We start from the raw sequence: 21,947 nt of genomic DNA on the forward strand, positions 1-21,947 counted from the left end.
ATTTATTTGAATTGCGCATATATCCATGTACTTTTTTTCTACAAGTTGTGTTTTAAACAAAACGAAAAGGGCAATAAATAATTAAATTACTATTTGTTTCCATATATTATTATATTCGATATATTGACATGTATACAATTTAAAACATTTGTAACTCCACAACCATACATAACAATGCATAATAAGCTCTGCTTATACAATTAGTTTCATATACTGTAAGACAAAATGATATGGCACATCCAGTATTTTATGTAAGGCTATCAACAGAACACAAAACATAACACATTCTATTTACTGATATTAATTTGCAGGGATGGGTATTGCGGCAAACACGTCATTATCTATCAGCTAACATGATACAAATCTCAATATATCGTTTCATAAAAGAATAACAAAGGACTTGTGAATAACTAATAAAAATGAATGCTTGTTTACATCATTATTTCTAACAAAATATTCAAGTTCAACAACGGATGATAATGATTCAAGATACTAGTAACTATTTGTTTTGACTAATTTGGCATTTTATATCTAAAGAGCAAGGACCAGCATCACACACAATAATATATTTATAGTGGAAAATGATATTTTTTCCACATTTCAAAACACACTTATGAATCAGGTTGTCAAGAGTTATTAAAATACATTTACAGTTAGGCCAAAAAAAAAATAAATGTTTGTTTAGGGTAACCTTCCCAAAATTTTTAGGTAGGGTAGGTAGGGATTTTTTTTTTTTCAAAATCTGTCTTAAGTTCAGAGTGTTTCCTTGCACATGGCACTCTTTCCTACATAACTGTCATTGCCTGACTTTGTTTTATCATATAAACAATAATTCTGATCGTCCAATTCGCATTTATCTGCCCTTCGTAACTCTCTATTTGCTCAGAAACAGAAAAAAATAGTTAGGGTCGGCGCATTTTTATTTTATAGGTAGGGTCGGGTTACCCAAAACAGACATATTTTTTTAGGCCTTAGGTAAAAATAAAGCAAGAATAAAGTGATATATTCTTCCAATATAAATCACTTCTATACTACCTACATCAAAAATACTAGATGCTTGTTGACAAATCGCCAACAATGTTAAGCCCACCAATGTCACAATCATAGAACGGTGCTGAGGAAGATTGCTCTTTTACCTTGAATGTAATTGATGTCAAGTTGATGGCTTTACATGACAGTGATGTCGAACAAGCCATAAAGAATATTTAAATATTTGACCATCAGCAAGTTACAGCCCGGACAAGCCAAAATCAAAGGGGTTTTGACCAAAGACCTTGACCTTTATAAGCCAGAACCAGACGGATGCATTCTCACACAGGCCCACGAACACCAAACTGCTATGTGAGCTCATCGTAAGCTGACTTGACATAGTTAGTCTTCAAAGGTCTTATTGACACCATCCAATCACTAAACTAGTATAAGTAGTCAAAACTAGCGTGTTTTCTACTACCATGGTATTTATATAGATCCCATCACCTGTACAATGTTGCTCTAGTACATTTCATTGTGATCATTTCATGATCCATAACATAAAACACATCCCTCACATCCAATAATCAAAGAGAAGTATAAAAAAAACAGAGACAGGTTGTGAAACTTACAAAATTAAGGTATCTGGTATTTTCAGGAAAAAAGGATAATTAATTTCAGAATATACGATATAGTTAAATGAAATTGTCTGAAAATCAGGTGACTGTGAATTTCTCTTTGCCTCCAGTATGATTGTGAAGGCACATAATACATAAATCCAGATGTACATTATCACAGTCTGTTAGTCATGTCAATGATCTGCCCCCTGTATCGCGTACATTGATATCATGGGGGCTCCAAGTCTGTAACTGGTTCCCCTGTCTATGGTCTTTCCCCGATCCCCGCTGCCATGTCATACACAAGCTGGCAAACCTGCAGGGCCAAATTGTCCGCATTCTCCTATAACATAATAATAAAAAGGTGATATGTAGGACATGTACCGGTATACCAAAAGGTCAATAAATACAAATAAGCATTATAGAAGTAATCATTGTAGTGTTGGTAAAACTACACTCCTCCTAAATTGCCATAAACAAAGCAAGCTTTAATATTCTTTCAGTATTCAATTGTTTTTAATTTAAAATACATAGTCAGTGAATCATAAACAGGAAAAATCTCCAACTGGCAAGAAAGACTTTCATTAAATCTCAATCCATACATGAAACACACATTCTAATTGGAAAATAAAGTACATAAAAAGACGCACTGAACACTAACTGCCAAAAAGTACATTTTGCAACAAAGGTACAAAAAAACAAGAAGAGTTAATTGACAACAAACCATCTTAATTAAAGCTTGAAACAAAATCAGCAACCATGCTGCAGTTAAGTCGTGTTTAAAATATGTAAAGTCTTTGAGATTCAATTCCATTTTCATGAAAGTTGAACCATTTGCCGAATGTTTTCACTTGCCTGCGTGTCAGCCTCTGCATAGACTCTGACAATATCTTCTGTACCGGAAGGCCTGCAATGTGAAAAAAGTTCATTTTTAGATTATGCTTTAAAGCAGCACTCTCTGTTCTTGCTAGTGTATTTGTTTATATTTAAGAATAAGGAACTAAAATAATAATTTGAATAAGAACACTTGAAATCTAATAACTTCACTACCAAATAGTAAAAACTGTCATCAAATTGATAGCTTTGTTCTAAAGTATGTTCAAACAACTAGAGCTTTGACAGGATTGATGAATACCCCGTCATGCTGCCTGGACTAATACCCCACACCAGCTGCTTTTCAAGCACAATTTTAAGGTTTACATGCTACATAAAACCCTCTAGTTTCATCCCTTGTATCACAGTTCGAATCCTCCTCTTTTTTATTACTTTATTTAAAAAAATTATCTCATGTCTTAGCTTATCACTTAAATATGTGGGGTTTTTCAAAATGTTAAGAAGAGTGTACTGATAAGAATCCCTTTCAGCCAGTATCCTGGGTAGAAACCAGTACTGTTGTCCTTTCTGATAGGAAAAGAGAATGTTCCCCTGGTGGGAATGAAACCCACACCCTCCTTGGTTTGAGTTGGACACCAATACCAGGAGACCACTCTTACCCTCAAACAAACATAAATCAGGGAGGTAACGACATATTTACCATATATATCATGTGTAGGCAAACTTTGTATGACTCTTAACCAATACAGATCAGCCTTATCATTAGAACAACTAAGAGAGTTTAAGACTAAATTTGAAGTTGTATGTAGAAAATATGGTACTAGCTCCAATTACCAAATAACAAAGGATAAACCTAGGATACAAGTAATTGAAAGAAGGAACATTATTTTACTTATTTTCAAGAAGCGACAACTGTTTCTCTACTCAGTATGTCTACATATAAGTCTCCATACCTGACAAATGAACGTCCACTACAGTACTTGGCCACAAGGTTGTCAATCCCTGCCTGCAGACCTTCAGGAGACAGCGCCTGGGTCTCATCTGCTGTAGTTTTGATTACATTGCGATCCTTCACCTGGAACACAAACATAAACTGTAGTCTACATGAAGATTATTTAAAATCAATTTTAAAACAACAACATTCACCGTCAGTTAGGTTGTCACAATGCATGGCCTTGACATTGAAATGTGACCTTGACCTTTAAGCCAAGCATTGTGCAAGAAACACAATCTCCCAAAATGATCTACGATTCAGTCAAATTCAAATGCCAGTTTTTTCTGTTTTTATATCAAGACTTAAACCATCAAACATGACCAAGACTTTAGAACTGAGGGACTCAAGAAGCATTTGGTGACCATGACTTTAGAACTGAGGGACTCAAGAAGCATTTGGTGACCATGACTTTAGAACTGAGGGACTCGAGAAGCATTTGGTGACCAAGACTTTAGAACTGAGGGACTCGAGAAGCATTTGGTGACCAAGACTTTAGAACTGAGGGACTCGAGAAGCATTTGGTGACCAAGACTTTAGAACTGAGGGACTCGAGAAGCATTTGGTGACCATGACTTTAGAACTGAGGGACTCGAGAAGCATTTGGTGACCAAGACTTTAGAACTGAGGGACTCGAGAAGCATTTGGTGACCATGACTTTAGAACTGAGGGACTCGAGAAGCATTTGGTGACCAAGACTTTAGAACTGAGGGACTCAAGAAGCATTTGGTGACCATGACTTTAGAACTGAGGGACTCCAGAAGCATTTGGTGACCATGACTTTAGAACTGAGGGACTCGAGAAGCATTTGGTGAGGTTTAACTTTTGATGGTGTCCCTTTGCCATATTTGATTGGAATTCCATATAAGGCATCTAGACAACAGCTGAAATATGCACTTCAAATTTATCATCTGAGTATTTATCACAAGCTACACCTTGTTTCCGATTTATTATAGCCATCACATAATTTTCTGTATTTTACATTTTTAATATAACATTGCTCTATTTCTATTGCTCCGAACGTATATATGTATGTTTGTAAACAAATTTACTGGCAAGAATAATTGCTTTTTATTCAAATAAGTAAAATGGTTATTTCTAATATTGTGTTTTTAATGAGGATTTATTAGAATACAGTAGCACATTTTCCATAAAAATCTTAAGAATAAAGTGTGGTATTTTGTCTTCAAGACGGTGGGTACTTAATTTATTTAAACAGGTAATCCTGTCATGAACATGACCAAGATTTAACATTATCTGACCAATCCCTCTATGGATCCAGACTGTGGTGGTCAGACAGACGGAAAACAATATAAAAAAACTGACACTCATCATCATATAATACAATTGTATTCAATTTGTCCAAGAAATATGTTAGTAAGCTGATCTAACATGTTTTCTGAACTCATTTTAAAATAGTGTTTTATATAACGATGCGTGACAGATCCTACATGTTTCTTTTTTGGATTTAAATAAAAACAACATTCATCCATGTCCTGACTTTGAGATGTTTGTAAGAAAGTTCAGAGAGTTAGTATCCTAAGGGTGACATACCCCAACCCTGACTACACAGTATCAACTCATTACAAACCCATATACCCAGTGACCCATACCTTGACCTTGACCTGCCTGTTAGGAAGGTCAGTGTAGCAGTCCCTCCAGGCAGCCATATCCCACCCCTGGCTACAAAGTATCAATTCTGCCAGCAGCAGGTCTGACATTGCATCACCAACAGTCTGAAATACATCAAAATATCACTGTTATATTATTTTAAAGCTCCACTCAAAGACAATAATGTAACAACACAAAAATTTACTATTTGCAAGAAACTTAATTAACTATTATGTAATTAAAAAATGCACAATAATAGTACTGTGAATTTCAACTGTCATACGTTAAACTGTCTTATAATTAAGCAAGATTCTAGGTTCTTCATGTAGGTCAAGTGAGGACTACATGATCCTACATGTATATAAAGCAAGGAAATACAATGTCCTATAGGTAGGTTTAGGCAACACATGGTCCGACATGTAAGCAAAGTGAGGCACTACTAGGTCCTACATCTAAGCAAAGTGAGGCACTACAAGGTCCGACATCTAAGCAAAGCGAGGCACTACATGGTCCTACATCTAAGCAAAGTGAGGCACTACAAGGTCCGACATGTAAGCAAAGTGAGGCACTACTAGGTCCTACATGTAAGAAAAGTGAGGCACTACTAGGTCCTACATCTAAGCAAAGTGAGGCACTACAAGGTCCGACATCTAAGCAAAGTGAGGGACTACATGGTCCTACATGTAAGCAAAGTGAGGCACTACAAGGTCCAACAAGTAAGCAAAGTGAGGCACAACGATATCCTACATGTAAGCTTAAAAAGCATATGGAGTTCAACAAGTATGCATTGGGAGGCACTACATGGTTCTACCTGGTTAATGAGATCTATGACAGTGAGCAGCTGTCCTGAAGCCTCACGCTGGGCCTCTGCCACGCTGGAAAATATACCATCATTATCATTGAATGTTGTGAGCACAGGGCATATGGTTAGTTATATACCACATGAACAGTTCTTATTCATTTAATTTTGTAAAATTACATCTTTGAGGCTTACTTAGTGCAAAATGGTGAGGTCATCAAGCATGGAATTATTAAATTTCTTTTCCTTCATTTCAACTGTCATTTTTTCTTCCTAAATACATGTTACAGTATGCAAAATTGTAGAGTTAAAACATAAGTTCCGGGAAGGGTAAATACGTCTGTAAATCTAGGCTTAATGATATTGTTTTATTTTAATGTTAACTGTCTCAGTGTGCCTTGATTTAGAGGTATTTCCAAAAAATACTTTTCAAACAATTCCAAGTTTTGTTTAAACTGGACTGTAATAATAAATCACTGAGATTGCATATGATTAATGACATGAAATCTCTGACACGAACCTTGCATCGGTGCTAGTTTGCTGAATGCGGGCTTCTGTATCCCCATTGAAAATCACAGTTCCGTGTCCATTGGCCTCAAAGTAGACACCGATGTCAAACTGCAGGGCACGGTGATGAAGGTGTTTGACACCCGTGGCTACACACACCACCGGCACTTTCTGTAAGGTAGCAACAATAGCATGCAGAAGTAGGTCACAGTATGTGTGCATGTATTATGCAAAAGGAATTGATAAAGATATGGAACACACAATGTGGTTGAACTGAGTTTCTTTGTAATGAAATCAAAAGCTATATACAATCAACAGCAGTATTGATAAGGCCAATTTTTTTTTAAATATACAAATAAGGGATCAATAAGTGTTACACAAGAACCTACCAGAGTCTGAGATATGTACTTGGTGGAGCTGCCGTTGGCGTAAGCGGTCTGGACAACCCCCACATCAAGGCTAAGGCCAGTCTGAGCCACTAGGGATTTGAGGTAACCCCCTACCTGGAAATAAAATAAAGTAGCCAAAACATTACCAGGAGTTTGTATGCCTTCTCCTCTTCATTTTCTAGACCACCCTAGATTAAGTCCAAGTTCCGTCTAGAGTCCACCTTTCCAGAGGTATTTCTTCTTAAAACATTTCATTAGTTGATAATGGAGGTAAACATAGTTGATTTTTAAGCATCGATATTTTAAAACAAGAGCACTACCAGCAAATGCTCAAAATTGTCTATTTCTCTTAGTCACAATCAAGGGAACCAACTCAATAACTATAAAACATGTTGAGCGCATCATTTTGGTAGGTTTTGGATCTTTAAATCAGATAAAAAAACAACTTTGAACTAAAAGTCGGCAATCTGATGTGTTTATCAGTGGAAAGCACTCATAGCCTTTCAAGTAAAAGTCACAATGATCAATGCGCAAACCAAGTCTGAAGAATCCTCATCGTACCGAAATGAGTGCACATAATTGTTCTAGGAAAGGTCACCATGCCTTGACCTCAAAATCAAAAGGGTTCATCTTCGGACCATGACCAGTTTGAAAACTCTACACACAGAGTTCTGGATCTTCTATCAAACACATGTTCACAAAGAAATATATTGATGCTACAAATCTCTTTTATAATAGATTGTATCATTACTGTGATCAAATGTATGAAATATGTAGTTTACATATTAAATGGTTTACAAACCAGTAAGAAAAAAAAAGATAAAAAGTTGTCAGATGGATGGACAGACGAGGTGATTACTATAGTTACTCACAAAAATAAAATCAGGGCCCTATTTATAACTTGAAGCACCGCAATGGTACAAAACCAGGTTTTTCAAACCGGCAGTTAAAATTTATAGCCAATGAATTTCTAGAACAATTAGACATGTCAACACCATGGCTATGACAATACCTTCAAAAACATACAAGCTTAAATAAATAAACTCAACTCCAAATAATCTTAACTCCATTTATATTATATGATTCCAGATGAATTGCAAGAGAAGTTACCAATGTTGCTATCTTATCTCCATCCATCAGGCAGAACTTTCCATCTGAAATGTACCACAAAACTGAATACATATAAAAACCAAGTATAATTATAACATGGTGAAGGCAAATGATGTGAATAAATGTTTTTGAACATTTTCTTACAAAAGGTGATATATGACAGTTTGTTATGTAAACTTTTCTTTGTACAAGCTATTTATGTCCATTTAATTGAGTTTATTTTTTTACCACCTGCACCTTGGAAGAAATAGACGATTCTGTCGGCGTCTCCGTCAAACGATGCACACTTCATCCCCTCTTTGAGAGTCAAACCTGGAATAGACATACATTAACATTAATCTTTTCACTGTTTTTTTTTATATGTTATAATGGGTTATTGTGAATGAGGTTGGGACCCCTTGCATTGTGAAAATACTTTTTCAAATAGAGACACTAAATTGTGAAACAGCCAGATTTCCAAAAAAAAATATTTTTAAATAGAGCTAGAAAGCAGGTGTGGAAAGAAAATGATGGGGAAGAGGGCTAAATAAATATCATTTTCACATTTATGAAAAATGTACTTTTTTTTTTGAATGGGGGCCAGTTTCGGGTCCATAATGCATGCTGGGGAAACACATTGATATGCAAGGAAAAAGCTCTATTTTCAATTTTGCGGACGGTGAAAGTTACTTGAAAATGAAAGTAAACAACGGGTATGGTCCGTTGGTTTTCCATTTCAGAAGGTTTATATGTGTAACATTAAAATAATGTGGAATGTGGTTCCACATAGAACTGACTATGTTTTGTCTTTATTGTAAAGTTCTTTTTGTTACAGGAATCAAAATAGATCATTTAGAACTTGCATTACTTGCTAGAGCTTAATGTTGAAAACAAAAAATCAGGATTTTTATGAAAAGAGTTATCATTGCGTAGGTTTTGGTAATCCTCACACACTTTTGTAGTTTTTCATTGACAAAAGGCTTCTCATTCTCCTGATTTATGACAAATACCAGTGATGATGGCACTCACTTAGCCTTTGTCATGACCTTGACTTTTTTACTTAATAGGAGGGGAATCAATGCCACAAAAGTACCTCAGTGTAAGCTAGCACATGCTTGCATCTTATTTCCGAACATCAGGAGTAAATATCAGTAATACAGATATCATTGAGGACTTAGCTTGTATAGATACCAACAGTGTATATAGTACCACAATATGCTACAAAAATGAAGACAAATTTTAATAATAAACTAGACGTGTCAGCCACATGGTTGCCCCTATTTATTAGAAGCTTTGTGGAACATTAGGGGAAAGATACTTCTAAGATTTGTGTTGTGATACAAGGTATTGGTAAATTATAGGAAAATCCAGCAAAGTGTTGATACTGTAACATCCCAGAGACGAGTGTTACCTTGACCATTAAGTGAGAGGCGTAAGTGTTATACTAAATGCACCACCATGTTATGGTGAACATATATGAGGTAAATTGTATATAATTCCATGAAAGCCTTAGGAAGTTATAGCCAGGACATTTTCCCATACAAACATACATCCCCACACACAGACAGAATTAACAGTTTAACACTACATGCCTATCTGGCATTTCACGGCAGGGGCAAGATAGGTTAGTTCCTTTGATATCATTTGACAACACAAAGACAAAAAAGGTCAACAACAAACTGTCTACATACCGTCTGGTGCACACTGGTTTATCTTCACATAGTCAGCTCCACACTGAAAACAAATACACCATTCACTAAGTAAAACTTCTATTTTCAAAAGAATACAAATACGTATACATAAATTTGCTTTATAAATTTAGATACCAGGATTCATTGAGATGTCAAAGAGTTCAAAGAAGGATCTTTGTTTCTGAAAAGCAAGTCCTCGTTGGTTTAAGCGGTGTTCATAACATGCATATGTTTCTTTTAAAATTATCTAAATACCAAAGGCATGCTTTTAATACAATACCCAACACACAACCAAATTTCATACATTCCCGTATAATAATATCATATGTAATGTCTCAGTATCATTCGAAACAAAGGTAAACCAAACCTAACCTTATGATTGAGTTTCCCGTTTGTGCCATCATTGAGGACATTGATGGTAAGAGACTCCCCAAGATGTTTCGCTAATTCTAGCACCTTCCCCGCACCCACACCATTAGCTGCATCTATATATACCTCGCTGCTGTACTTGCCAGTGTCAGACAACTAAGGGGAGAACAACACAAAATAGTATTCAGATCCAACAAGGCTTCCATCATAGAAAAGAAATAAATGTTAAAAGTTCTACATACCAATATAAACAAGAGATGTTTGTCAAACATTATGCCCCCCCTGAGCGCCATGTTGTCAGGATTATATGGACAATTGAATGAAATATGCATGGACCGAAATGACAGCTGATTTGTTGCTGTTTTAAGATTATGACCATTAAAGTGTGAGGATAAAGTGTGTTATGACCGTCATGGCCTTTGACTCTATGAACTCAAAATCCACAGTCATCAGCTGGTCACCAGAAACCTAAATGTCAAGTTTGAGGGCCATGGGTGCAGGCATTCAAGTTATCACAAGTCAAGTTTATTTCGTTCAAGGTCACTGTGACCTTGACTTTTGACCCGATGACCCCTTAAATCATAAGGGGTCATCTACAAGTCAGATGCAACTCCAAGTCAAGTTTGAAGGCCATGGGTTCAGGCATTGTTGAGTTATCACTCGGACAACCTTTTACCATTCAAGATCACTGTGACCTTGACCTTTGACTCTATGAATCCTAAATCAATAAGGGTGATCTACTGGTCAGGCTTAAAATCCATGTCAAGTTTAATGATCATAGGTTCAGGCATTGTTGAGATATCAGTGGGGGAAGATTTGTTAACTTTTTTGCGTTAAAGGTAACTGTGACATTGACCTTGGCCTGATGACCCCCAAAATCGATAGGGGTCATCTACTGGGCAGGCCAAACCTTCATGTCAAGTTTGATGACCATAGGTCCAAGAATTGTCGAGTTTTCTTTCAAGGTCACTGTGACCTTGACCTTTGACCCCTAAAATCAATAGGGGTCATCTACTGGTCAGGCCCAACCTCCATGTCAAGTTTGAGGGCCATGGGTGCAGGCATTGTTGAGTTATCACTTGGACAACCTTTACCATTCAAGGTCACTGTGACCTTGACCTTTGGCCCAATGACCCCTAAAATTAATAGGGACAATCTTCTGGCCGGGCTCAACCTCCAAGTCAAGTTTGAGGGCCATGGGTGCAGCCATTGTCAAGTTATCACTCGGATAACCTTTTACCATTCCAGGTCACTGTGACCTTGACCTTTGGCCCAATGACCCCTTAAATCAATAGGGACCATCTTCTGGCCAGGCCCAACCTCCAAGTCAAGTTTGATGGCCATGGGTGCAGGCATTGTCGAGTTATCAATCGGACAACCTTTTACCATTCCAGGTCACTGTGACCTTGACATTTGGCCAGATGACCCCCCAAAACCATAGGGGTCATCTCCTGGTCAGGCCAATTCTCCAAGTCAAGTTTGAGGGCCATGGGTGCAGGCATTGTTGAGTTATCAATCGGACAACCTTTTACCATTCAAGGTCACTGTGACCTTGACCTTTGGCCCAATGACCCCCCAAAACCATAGGGGTCATCTACTGGTCAGGCCCAACCTCCAAGTCAAGTTTGAGGGCCATTGGTGCAGGCATTGTTGAGTTATCACTCGAACAACCTTTTACCATTCAAGGTCACTGTGACCTTGACCTTTGACCCATTGAGCCCAAAAAACAATAGGGGTCAGCTACTGGTCAGGCCCAACCTCCAAGTCAAGTTTGAGGGCCATGGGTGCAGGCATTGTCACGTTATCACTCGAACAACCTTTTACCATTCAAGGTCACTGTGACCTTGACCTTTGGCCTGATGACCCCCAAAAACAATAGGGGTCAGCTACTGGTCAGGCCCAACCTCCAAGTCAAGTTTGAGGGCCATGGGTGCAGGCATTGTCACGTTATCACTCGGACAACCTTTTACCATTCAAGGTCACTGTGACCTTGACCTTTGGCCTGATGACCCCCCAAAACAATAGGGGTCATCTACTGGTCAGGCCCAACCTTCATGTCAAGTTTGAGGGCCATGGGTGCAGGCATTGTTGAGTTATCACTCGGACAAGCTTTAAAATTATTTTACCATTAAAGGTCACTGTGACCTTGACCTTTGACCCGATGACCCCCAAAATCAATAGGGGTCATCTACTGGTTAGGCCCAACCTTCATGTGAAGTTTGATGACCATACGTCCAGGAATTGTTGAGTTATCACTCGGACAAGCTTTGGTCTACCGACGGACCGACCGACCGACCGACCGACATACCGACATGCCTGTGCAAAGCAATATACCCCTCTTCTTCAAAGGGGGGCATAATTACTCATTTATGAAAATTCAAAACAAGATTTTACAAAAAACTACAGCAATTCAGATAAAGTACAAGTATAATGAGTCAATATCCAGATAACTTTACAACAAAGTTCCCTCGAGTTATAATTCTAAGTAAAGTGTATAACAGCACATTGCGATCTATCTATGTTCCAAGTTTCAATTAATTCCTCGAAGTTGTTTCCAAGTTCTGAATCAGACATCAATTAGTTGAACAATAATAATAAGAAAAAGCACTGACAAAAACAGTATGTAGAATGGGAGACATAATAATAGCATGTAAAACTTGAGACATGTATCTACAAATGTGTTGAGGAAGTGTAGCATACCTTTTGTCGCAGTTTGATGAATGCGTTGGCCAGTTTCGTGTAATATCCATTCTCTGAGGGATGGCCGTACTTCTCGGCAGTGTTGCGACATCGTACCATGTAGTGAAGCTGCGGGGTTGTCAACAGTCCTGCAGAACATAAACTTACATCCTTTCATTGTTGCCATCATTATTTTTGATGTATAATATTTTTTAATGTGACATGATTATAAATGAAGAAATCTTTATATAAAGTGATATTTCAAGTATTTAAATATTTAGTTAAAAAAATTAACCAAACTTCCTTTATTACTATCGAAGAAAAACTCGAATGATTTTTTTATTGAATGTCTAGCCATATTATAACCTCTATTTAACACCTCCTCTATCTGGTATGCATATTCTGACAGTTCATAACTTAAAACTGGACACTTAGGTCAAGTCATACATTATTATTGTCTTGCTAACTCAAATAAAACTTATCTTGTTTTATCTTATCTATTTAATAGATTTATTCAATAAAGCCAAAGCCATTATGACATTTAAATAAGCTTATGTAAGTTTTTTTTAAATGCCAACCCTCCACCCCACCCAAAAATGTTCACATAACACATACCAAAATCACAAAAGTCTGCTTTCATGGCTGCAATTCCATGTTGCAAGGCCTGTGACAGCTCCACGCTGCTGGATCTGGGAGGAAAACAAACAAACTCACACATAAAGTGAAATGAGATGATACTCAAAAGGCATGGTCTACTATTTTCTACAAATAATAACAAACAGGGTCGTAGTTGACTTTGATTACGGTCCAGGTATAGAGCCAAGGGCCTTACTGTACCAGTGGGATTTTCAAGGGAAGTGCACATGCACAGAGAGTATGGTAAAATGTGGATTAAATGTTCAGTTAATGGAATGAAAAACCTAAAGAGTAAACTTTTTTTAGCTTATGCGGAATTTACTCCAAATGATACTAATACTTATCAAATGAATAAAGGTACGACAGAAGTGTTCTCAGTATTTTTGTATGCTCTGCCTAACAAAGTGATTATAATGGCAAATTAATGCTTAAGTAGTTGTATTTGTTCTGGTTGAAATATTCAACTTTTACACATATCCAATTAAGAAAATGCTAAGGACGACAAACAGGATGACCTCAAATCAAATTTCAAAGAAGTATAAATATGACTACTGACTAGTAATCCAACACCTTTCAAAAATATGTTAAACATACATGACAAATACTACAACTTCACCTCCTTGGTTCTATAAATCAAATGTTCTATAAATCAAATAAGTATTTTTTTTATAAAATTCTTACTATAACATTTCAAAACTTGGTAATAAAACACAATACATGTAATGCCTATGCACATCCTTGATACCTTGTATCCCTGGCGAAGATTACGCTGGCCTCAGCTGACAGGTCGATGTTCTCCTGCTGAACGATACTAGACACCATCTCCACCAGTTGGAAATCACTGAAACACAGATTTCAATACTTCAATGATTCTGTCTCAAACTGTCACCTAGTGGTCATCACTTAAGTAACTAATTTTGCAGAAAAAAAATGTTCATTTATGCCGAGCTATTTCATAATTTCCCAATGCTTAGCCAAGTTACAGCCCGGACCTTCTGCAAAAACTCAGGAATTTGACCTATGACCCTTAAATGTGGTAAATGTGGTAATCTCCATTGACATTCAGACATGAGGCTTGCATCCCACCCCCACCATTGTTTTGTTTTGTTTTTATGGTGAACATTTTTGCAACATAATTTTACAATCCCCAATACATTGTAAACTAACGGCCCCTTAGAAGTCAAAAGTTTTTTTACCAATGACCTGGCAGTGTGACCTTTATTCTTGAAGTACAAACACTGGTCTTGAAAAATACACGCTGTCTTCCATGGCAAGCATTTGTACCAAATTATCTTAATATCTCCAAATGCATGGCCTGTTAAAGCCTAAACAAGCCACAATAAGGGAATTTTGACCAATGAACCTGAACTACCTTTATCATTGACCAACAGACATGAGTCTTGCAAGCAACCTGTTGTTTTTCATGGTGAAAATTTATGCCTACTGTAGTTATTTCAACATCCCAAAGTCCATTGCATGGTAAAGTCCAAAGACCCAGAAAAGTGACTTCGCCCTACAGATATGTCTTGTAGGCAGCACACTTCTCATGGTGAACATTTGTGCCAAGATATTTTAAAATACCCCAATACATGAGCAAGTAACAGCCCTGAAAGCCAAATCAGACAGGTGGACACATGCAAAACCTCTATTGTGACAACTATGTCAAGCTCACACCAAACTGGCTTTACAAACATAAGTAAGACTGCTAATCTCTTAGCATAACAATAATTCATCAGCACTGCAGCACCGTAACATACCTCACGTTAGCCAGTGTGGTTGCATGTTTTTCCCAGGCCAGCTCCAGCATTTCTCCCATTGGGTCGACCAGCTTCACACCATTGTCTTCCTCAGGGTTGTGGGATGCAGTAATCATCACACCAATACTTGCTGTCAGAAGAAAATTGGGTTCAAATATTTATATTTTATTTGTCAACTGTGCTTTGATAATAAAAATGTTCAAAAATATTTTTCTTTGATTCTTTAAACAAAGTTATCTTTTCTTGTATGTTATTTTCCTACATTTTCTTCTCTCGAGAAGACTTTTTATAGGACATATTTCCCTTACCCACATTTTACTGTTCCCAACATGACACAGTGGATACTATGACAATACTATTTGATTTTTTTCTGATCTATATACACGTTAAAAATGAAATATTTTTTTGTACAAAACCATCTATACAAAACAATAAACAAGCATATTTCATACTGTGAGTAATTCAGCATATGCGAACTGTATAAATTCTTCCATTTGGAAAATCAAACTTAAATGTTCTGGAAAATTTCCTCCATTATAATTAAATACATTTAAATATGCTTAAATGATATGCATTTTGTCTTGAACTTTGAAACAGTTTCTACCTGTCCTCAGAAACAAATATTCCTTGTTTTTGCTGAAAGTTGAATATTGATATACTGAACCACCTGTTTAGTGCAACATTTTAATGATTTACACATTTTAATGATTTACACACCAGTGTGTGTAAACAGCTACTATGCAGCTGATACTGATGGCTTATTGGTCCAGGGCTCTCACTAGGCTGAAAATTTTGAGAGAAGTGACTTCTCCCTTCAGTCAAATTAGGGAGAAGTGGGGAGACTTTAGGGAGAAGTGATACTCTTTGTAACACCTGATGCAAAAACTATGCCATACCACACACCTCAGTTTATATTCACATTCAAATTGATTGCTTTAAATATATGAAATGTTCATAAAATAATGTATCATGTTTTGTTCAGCAAAAGTGTATTAGTCAATGTCACATAGTTTATCTCCAAATAGCATCGAAAATGAAACAAAAACCAAGACAGCTAAGCATTTGAAACAATCAAAATGACCTTAGAAATGAACTGTCAAAATACATTAAGTGCAGGGAGGGCCAATCTTATAGTTCGGGATAGGGTACGAATTTCACATTCAGCTATGCTGTTATTTAGTTGTCTCTGGCTAAATTATTTTCAATATTCTGACATTTAAGAACCAAATGACATTTAAATCACTGTCCCTGATGAAAAATTTACCAATACATAATGGGAGGTTGAGAAATTGACTCGGAAAATAGTTCTGACAAAAAGGCGATCTCTCCGATTTTTATGACACTGTAAACAGGAGAAAAATACTGTAAGGCCACAACAAATTGATCATTTGTTCTACGGATTTTGCCAAAAAAAGTTGGAGCGAGCGAGCGAAAAAAAAATATAAAAATACTTTTTTTTAAATTTAACGCAAATCAGAGACGAGCGAAAAGCGAAAAATAAAAAAATAAAAAATGTATATTTCTTGCCAAATTTATCATACAACTATGATAAGAAATGCTTTTTAATTGCAAAAAAGGTTATCAGTTATAAATGAAAAGGTTTTGATTGTATCACATGAAAATCTGTCTCAATATTTAACAAATGGCAATAAGATCCAGGGCTTTACTATTGACTTTTTTGCATCAGCAATTTAAATGTGGATATTATTGTAAAGACAGCATTCCTGTCATTATTCGAAGACCAAAAAGATCAACTATTGTATTCATTCCATACTAATCCAACTTACTATCACAAAAAAACATTTTAGACAAGTAAGAGTAATTCATCATTTGAGCATTTCTAAATATTGGCTCAGGTCTAAATTTGAACCTCTTGAATCATACGATATAATTGTAGTGACATTGACATGGCAGAATATCGGAAATGTAAATAACACAGAAAATATTTCTGAAAAAAATATACACTGTGAATTGAATGGTGGGACACCATAATTGAAGCAGTAGCAAACAAATGTGCAAATGTAGCACTGGTCATTATATTAAGTACAGGTGTTGGATTCAAGATGTTTCTGTTTCAAGACCTCACCTTGACCACGAACCTTCGGTTTATAGGTCAGTGCCTTGAAAAAGAATAACATGACGGCCTCAATAGCTTCAATGCCTGTAAGAAACAGGCCACTTTAAGAAAATAAGTGCTATAATGCACCAGTCAATTGTAACCATGCCCCCCCCCCCCCCCCCCCAGGGTTGGGGAGTAGTGGGGACTATGACTTTCTGTCCAGCCAAGCTGGGGAAAGTCCTCGCCATGCGGGGACAAACTGCTCGTGAAACCCCTGCCAAATGCCCAAGCACCCAAGGGACTCTAGATAAGGCCCATTCCACACTATATTTGTCTGGAAGACAAAACCACCGTATTAACCCGGCACTGCGGGGCCACCTGGAAGGTAAAAACACGGGCCATTTCCCCGGCTATCCCCCTGGAATTGGGGGGGGGGAGGGGGGCGTGGCATTGCTACAATTGACTGGTGCATAAGAAAAAAGAATTTAGAAAATTTAAACAGTCATCATACTTATAAAAGGTTTTAATTTTTCTGATTTTACTGATGTGTAAATACAGACTGTTTTTAAAACGTTTACAAGTCCTACTTTTTTTTATCTGTTTATAACAATCATGAGTATATTAAGTACTAAGAAATGCATTTTAGAATTTAAAAAAAATAACTCACGAAAACATGTTCAATGTTGTAAGTTGTGTGTCCTGCGTGTATTTGAATAGAAGTTTTGCACTCAAAATCTGATTTAGTAATATTTAGCACTAAATTTTGAGTACAAAACAATGAATTACTTAAAACACACAAAGATAATTATTGCCTTCGACGCTGTGAAACTGCTGTTGTTTACTGAAGACTATAATCCATTAACTATGACACTGATTTTCACTTAAAACGTGTATTTTCATTACGAAAACTGATTTAGTAAACTAAAATTAATACGGAAATGAAAAACAACGGTGCGTCCTGCAAAATATCCCCGACAAAAAAGACTGTTAACAAATATCAGCTGTTTTGCGGTTACCCGGACCTGATTTTGTCCGGACACGAGGAAAGTTTGCTCGCAAAGAATGTGAAGCATGGAAATACCTTAAAAAAAAAAAAACGAAGTCGACGTTGCAGGTTTAAATTTTAAGTAAAAACAAATAAGAAAATAGGGTTAATTCAGAAGTATACAAAAAAAATCCGCGCGGCCAAATAATATGTGCGGGTGCAAAAAAAGTTTTTTTATTCTTTTTTTTCGTTTTTCGAATTTTAGGTGCGGCAAATCCGACGAACAAATGATCAATTTGTTGTGGCCTAAGTAAACTCTACAAAAAAGCAAAAAAAATATTTTTGTTATTACAAAATATTTTTTTATCATGAACATTTCACTAAAACCAATCAAATTTGTTAATACGTCATGATATTGATTTTCTTAGAGCCACCTTCCCAATGGTCCAACATGGCTATGATCATCTGCTTCAAAAGCAACAATGTTTAAAATGTCTTGCTTTGTTTGTTCAATACATATATCAATTATGTTTTAACTTGATTAATGCTTAACAAGATTTTTCATAATTATGCCCTCTTTTCTGTCGTATTTTAACGAACTTTGATCAGGGTCTTCTCAATGTACATTCTGATTGATTAACTTTCAATAGCTCCACCTACTCGCAATGTTTTGGTTATTGGATGACACGGCCAAATTATCGGATTACCAAATTTCATGAATGGCTTATTGCGATGTTTTGACTAATAATGGGACAGTGGCCAAATACTCGCTGATTGACAGATTAAAAATGTGCTAAAATTGTCGGCGAAGTCAATGTCGCTTTGATGATACAAATGGGCGAAGTCTGGGAATTTTAGGTGACCACTTCGCCCAAGTCACCCCCTCCCGAGAGCCCTGTTGGTCATTGGTTGTGACAAATGTAGTCGTTATTTTATAATTTTGACTCAAAGCATGACTGATTATCAAATTTTATAGATTTAAGCAGATGTTTGGTGAACAGGGAGAAATTATTCTTTTTGACGAGCATGGTTCTCAAAAAGACACGCACTTGGCAGTTTTAATAGAACATTTACAGTATTTCTGCATGTTGTTGTTCAATTGTTAACTGAACACACACAACCATAGAACTGCATGCATACCTTTTTTCAGCTTTGACCTGAGCACAGCCAGTGCTCCCATCCGGCAAATGACATGGGGCAAATCAACTCCTCTATAAAACAATAAATGAATATCCCTTTAGTAACTAAGATAAGTTTGATTTAAAGTCGGCAAGGAATAAATCAAATAACATAAGCTAGCACTAAGCAGAGCTTTTTTAATTGACTATATTTTAACATAATGTAGAAATTTAACAGATGTATAATGGCTATAAAAACAGTATTATTGGTTAAAAAGACATGAATAGTCTAACTCATCTTAATCATAATGATGGTACATGTAATTTTACTCTCTAAAAGATCATCATGGGATATTATTGGGTTTCAACGTCACACGGTGCACATTTTTCCTCCTAGGTTTACTTTAGTGTTGATGGAAGAAAATGTGTACCCTGTGTTGGGCTTAATCTCACAACCCATGGAAAACTAAAACAGTACTCAAACTGACTGACCCTATCTGGAAGCTGGTTCTTACCTACACACTACATGTACACTCCACCCCAATTAACCTCTCAGGGCGATCTTTTACTTCTGACACTAGTAGAAAAGCATTGCTGGAAGGAAAAGTGTACCCAGTGTGGGGCTTGAGCCCACGACCGCCGGAACACTAACAAGGTTCTCTACCCAACTGAGCCAAAAGAGCGACTGGTTCTTACACACACACTCGACACACAATACATTGACCGGTCACGGAATTATGTGCCAAATATTAACATTTAGTGTTCTCTCATTTTATGAAAAGGGATAATAATTATAATCGTAAAATATAAAGAATTTACTTTGTTCTGAACCCCGCCGTTCCATACTGGATGAACTTGTCACTTGTGCGGGGATACTTGGCTGAAATCTGCTTACACACTTCCTCCATTATTTGTTTTGTTTTGACAGGAACCTCTAAATTAAAGAGTTCGCTGGGTAGTGCTAAAACCCGGTATCCGGTAGCAATATTGGGAAAAGCCGGTATCAAAGTATGTGATACCGGATTACGTCGATACCGGGGTTTTCGTCAAAGTCGGTACCGGGTTATGTCTGGGACCAATAACAAATTCTTCTTCTAGAGTATGTATAGTCTTTAGAAAACCCTGTATCGATAGGCCCGGTATCAATAATACTTTACTTCAAAGTTAATGTTTACAAGTAACTAATTGATATAAAACGAATTTAAATTTCTGAATCTTTTAATTCTTTTTTATCTTTAAATTTTAAAATAGTTCATTATTTGTCAATTTGGGATTTTCACTTATTTGAGGAAGTTCTGCTACAAATTACATTACAGAAAGCAAAAATAAAAATAAAGATATCGCCTGATATGTTCATTTTTAGAGGATATATAAATCGTAAAGATGATATGCATTCATTTGATATTTCATATATTGTGAACAAGACTTGTATTGAGGCTCATCAACGTTTTAAAGAAATTTTGGTATTTTGGTATAGAAAGTGGAATCTGATTGTAGACTTGCATGCTGTCATGCTGTGATCTGGTCAAGTGTTGTTTTATTAGGAATCCGTTCGTTGTACATGTATGTTTTGCGTAGCACACAGGATTAGGGATGGCATGTCATTACTTTTAAAAGTAATATGTAGTATTGATACAGTATAACATAACGTATGCTAATGGAGCCATAACATTTTATTACTGAAACTCTGTGCCTTTCAACATAATGTTTGTTCTGTATTGTTTCCTTGTTGTTTAATATATTTTGCAGAAGATCAAACAATCTGGATTTGCACAAGATTTCCTCGTTATGAATGTGAAGTTAATAATGTATTCACTCAAAATTTTGAGAAAGAATATTAAAAAACATTGATATGATTTAATAATGCGTTGTTTTATTGCTTTAACGGCCTGGGATGAATGATTGAATAAGTGTTGTAAAATTTTATTTATTAGTATCTAGTTTGTTTTTATATTAAATTGCAATTGTAAATGACATCTATAGCGTGTAAAAGTCTACCACCTTTTATTCATGTATACCAGTTTACATTGCAATGAGTTTATACATACAATAAATATATGGACTATATGGTAAATTGCGAAAACAAACGGGGCAAAAAGTGATACCTTAACGTATCGGTATCATATCCGGGGATAAAACGTGTGGAAGTGACGATGTGTCCGCTGCCACTACACAAGCAATTATAGGGAAAATAATATAATGAACTTGAAAGAAGTTTTAAAATTAACGTTTCATACATGGTTATTTTTAATTTAACCATATTTCTTAACATTTCTGTTTCTCAAAATATGCAAGCGGATTGGGCAACACGTTATTCAACAGCATAAATGCGCATTTCCCGTGATATATACAGCACATTTAATAATCTAAATAGCTACGTAAATATTATTTTACAAATATGCATAGTATTTAATAAAAAGAGGGGACCTTAAGAATTAATTATATAAATAGCGTGTACTATTAAATTATAAACATGATATGTACATGCACGTATCAACGTAGTATTTAATGTAATCCGATAATTGTGCTTAATATACGTTTATCAGTATGAATGTGTGCTTGTCAAGTTATATCATGTCTGTTAACAGTAATGAGTAAATTACTGTAACACATATAGTATTGTTGTCATTTAGCAAAAGAACAATGAATAACCAATATCAAGTAGTAAAAGATCATGCATTATCAAACTTGTAAAATTTCTAGAAATACCGGGACTATCATAAAACTTATCATGAAACTGAACTGAAACAAAAAATAACGCATAATTATAACTCCAAAACAGCTATTAAAATTTTATAAACATGCCTTCAATGGGAAATTAATACAATGGATGCCATATTTATCATA

The 21,947-nt window shown here is 36.1% G+C and overlaps 1 protein-coding gene across 3 annotated transcripts; it reads right to left on the reverse strand.

The window, feature by feature from the left end:
* Positions 1 to 106: 106 nt before the first annotated feature.
* LOC128212030 (phosphoacetylglucosamine mutase-like) lies at positions 107 to 20,050 on the reverse strand. Of its 3 annotated transcripts, none has more exons than XM_052917248.1 (17): positions 19,920 to 20,035; positions 19,123 to 19,193; positions 14,939 to 15,068; positions 13,927 to 14,022; positions 13,161 to 13,234; positions 12,567 to 12,694; positions 9,870 to 10,022; positions 9,498 to 9,540; positions 8,059 to 8,139; positions 7,828 to 7,871; positions 6,718 to 6,831; positions 6,342 to 6,499; positions 5,834 to 5,897; positions 5,025 to 5,147; positions 3,374 to 3,495; positions 2,442 to 2,493; positions 107 to 1,929 (listed from the first exon to the last, which is right to left on the reverse strand). In XM_052917248.1, the coding sequence occupies exons 1-17, from the start codon at positions 20,006 to 20,008 to the stop codon at positions 1,852 to 1,854; spliced, it is 1,620 nt and encodes a 539-aa protein (XP_052773208.1). In that variant the 5' UTR covers positions 20,009 to 20,035; the 3' UTR covers positions 107 to 1,851. The 3 variants fall into 3 exon arrangements, with proteins under 3 accessions (XP_052773208.1, XP_052773207.1, XP_052773209.1); XM_052917247.1 differs by having other exon boundaries at positions 108 to 1,929; positions 8,056 to 8,139; positions 19,920 to 20,050; XM_052917249.1 differs by having other exon boundaries at positions 108 to 1,929; positions 8,065 to 8,139.
* Between the last annotated feature and the right edge of the window lie 1,897 nt (positions 20,051 to 21,947).

Source organism: Mya arenaria, chromosome 12, assembly GCF_026914265.1.
Source record: "Mya arenaria isolate MELC-2E11 chromosome 12, ASM2691426v1".
Taxonomy (NCBI): Eukaryota; Metazoa; Mollusca; class Bivalvia; order Myida; family Myidae; genus Mya; species Mya arenaria.